Genomic DNA, 2500 nt, shown 5'->3' with positions numbered 1-2500 from the left:
ACAAGGTCCATGGCCTGGCATGTGTGTACGTATTTGTGTGTACGTACAGACAAGGCCCATGTCCTGGCATGTGTGTACGTATTTAGGTGTACGTACAGACAAGGCCCATATCATGGCACGTGTCTACATATCTGTGTATACATAGAGACAAGGCCCATATCATGGCATGTGTGTGTACGTATCTGTGCGTACGTATCCGTATGTACGTACAAACCAGGCCTAAACCCAAGACTGTAAACATTTCCGTTCAAAACAATCTAAAAAAGTTTACACAGAATGACAAAAGAAAGATATTATATACAGCGGGAGATCATTCTTCTCTTTTTGTGTATAGCAAGGCTTTTTCTGCCACATTTTGTGCGTAAACTGCCGAGGATTGTAAACCTCTGATGCAGAAGGTAAAGTATAAGGTATAAGGTAACAAGTATAAGGTATGAGGTATAAGGTATAAGGTATTAGGCTGTGGGGTTTTATGATTATGTGTAAATATGTACATACGTATATGCGTATGTATAGTATGTATATGTGTATATATATATATATATATATATATATATATATATATATATATATATATATATATATATATATATATATATATGCACACACACACACACACACACAAACACACAAACACACAAACACAAACACACACACACACACACACACACACACACACACACACACAAACACACAAACACAAACACTCACACACACACAGATTTCTTCATAACACACTATCTATTCCATTCGCATTCCAAAAACAAAACATCCTTTTTAACAATCCAGCGCTAATAATTCTCCCCTTTGCCCCGTCCAGGAAAAGCCAATCCTGCCGAAGAAGACGCTGGAAAACCACGTGACGTCATTGCCCATTCCTGCAACGCCATAGGTGATGCAACACCAGAAGACCTCCGTCATCGACCCCAATTCTCTCCTCTTCATCTCTCCGATTTTCTTCTTCCCTCTCTTCGTCCGCCATTTTCCTCCCACGCATCACGCACTATCGGTCGCCACTTCTTCCCACCTTAACTGACCTCTTCCTCTTCCTCCTTCTTCTCCTCCTCTCCTCCTCCTCTTTTTCTTCTCCACTTCGTCGTCGTCGATTGACTTGCAACATTTGCAACGATGGCTGCTCACCAACTCGTTGCAACTTTGATCTTCCGTCTGCTGTTGCCTCTCGTCCTGGGAATATGTGAGTACGATTCGATCTCATTCATGATCCTGCTTTAGAGGATCGAATTCCTTATAGTTGATTCTCTCTTTTTTTTCTTATTTTTCTAACTGGAATACATCATCTTCGGTTTTCGTGATACCTTCATAACTTCTTATTCAGGTTTTAGTTTAGTAGAATACCTGTACATTTAAGAAATACATATATTTCTGTTACAAACTGCACAAACACCACGTTCAAAACAAATAAACATTCATGAGGGAAAAATGCACGAAGTTCCAGAGGTCTGGCGAATCTGCTTTGGTATTGATCCTCTTACCTGGCTTCGGCCATGTCACTTATACTTCCCACAATCGGTCATGTCACTTATACGAAGTCAATACCAGTATTAGACATGAAAAAACTTGTATTTCATATTAATTTACTATTACATTTAAGTTCTTTCATTTCTTTAATTAGATGAACAATAAATCAAATTATTGTTAGAAATTAAGAGGCGAAATAATGATAGAAACAGAAGTTTAATTATATTTGTATCATATTTGAAATGTTTTCTAATGTTCTAAGTACATTAAAACTTCATTAAAAAGATTATTACTATAATTTTATAACTATTATTTTTTCGATGTTGTCTTTTCTATCCTTTATTCCCGTGTTTGTTTAAATTCTCATTCCATTTTCTTTTGTTTCTTTTGCTCTCTATCTTATGCTCTTATTCATTCATTTGTATTAACTTTTACTTTAAGAAAATAAATAAAATACCAATAAACATAAAAAATAAGATAAAAACGGAGAGTAAAAAAATGAAATTGGAAGAAAGGAGAAAGAAAGTAGGAAGTGAATGAAAGAAGGAAGAGGGAAGGAGCGAGAGAAGGAGGGAGAAACGGAAAAGGGAGTAAGAGGGAGAGAGGGGAAAGGGATAAAGAGGAGAAAAGACGAAAGGGTGAAAGGGGGAGAGAGGGGAAAGGGAGAAAGAGGGAGAGAAGGAAAAGTGAAAAGGGGAGATGAAGAGGAAAAGATGAAGAGGGAAAAGAGATGAAGAGGGGAAAGGAAAACGGAGAAAGAGGAAGAGAGAACAAAAGAATAAGAAAGAGGAAAGAGGGGAAAAGGGCAACGATAAATAAGGACACAAGGAGAGAGGAATGAAAATAGAAGAAGGAAAGAAAACAAAAAATAGAGAAAGGGTTAAGAAGGGAAAACGGAAATAGAAAGAGAGGAAGAAAGAGAGGGGGGAAGAAAGGAGAAAGAAGAAGCCTAAAGAGAGTAGGAAAGATAAATGGGAGGAGACGGAAAGAGGAAACGAAAGGGGAATTAGAGAGAGAGAAA

At 37.5% G+C, this 2500-nt stretch overlaps 1 protein-coding gene across 1 annotated transcript in view; it reads left to right on the top strand.

Annotated features, from left to right (window-relative positions):
* Piezo (piezo type mechanosensitive ion channel component) overlaps positions 1-2500 on the top strand; it is a gene marked incomplete in the record, with an annotated part of 118198 nt that overhangs the window by 41007 nt on the left and 74691 nt on the right. Inside the window, 1 exon segment of the mRNA XM_086532682.1 lies at positions 821-1195. Within this exon segment, the coding sequence (XP_086388808.1) occupies positions 1129-1195 (67 nt within the window).

The sequence above is a fragment of the Penaeus japonicus genome, unplaced genomic scaffold, assembly GCF_977035675.1.
Source record: "Penaeus japonicus unplaced genomic scaffold, GWHDUDI00000001_assembly GWHDUDI00000037, whole genome shotgun sequence".
Classification (NCBI taxonomy): domain Eukaryota; kingdom Metazoa; phylum Arthropoda; class Malacostraca; order Decapoda; family Penaeidae; genus Penaeus; species Penaeus japonicus.
The sequence above is the reverse complement of the archived record's forward strand: the minus strand, read 5'-3'. Positions and strand labels throughout refer to the sequence as shown.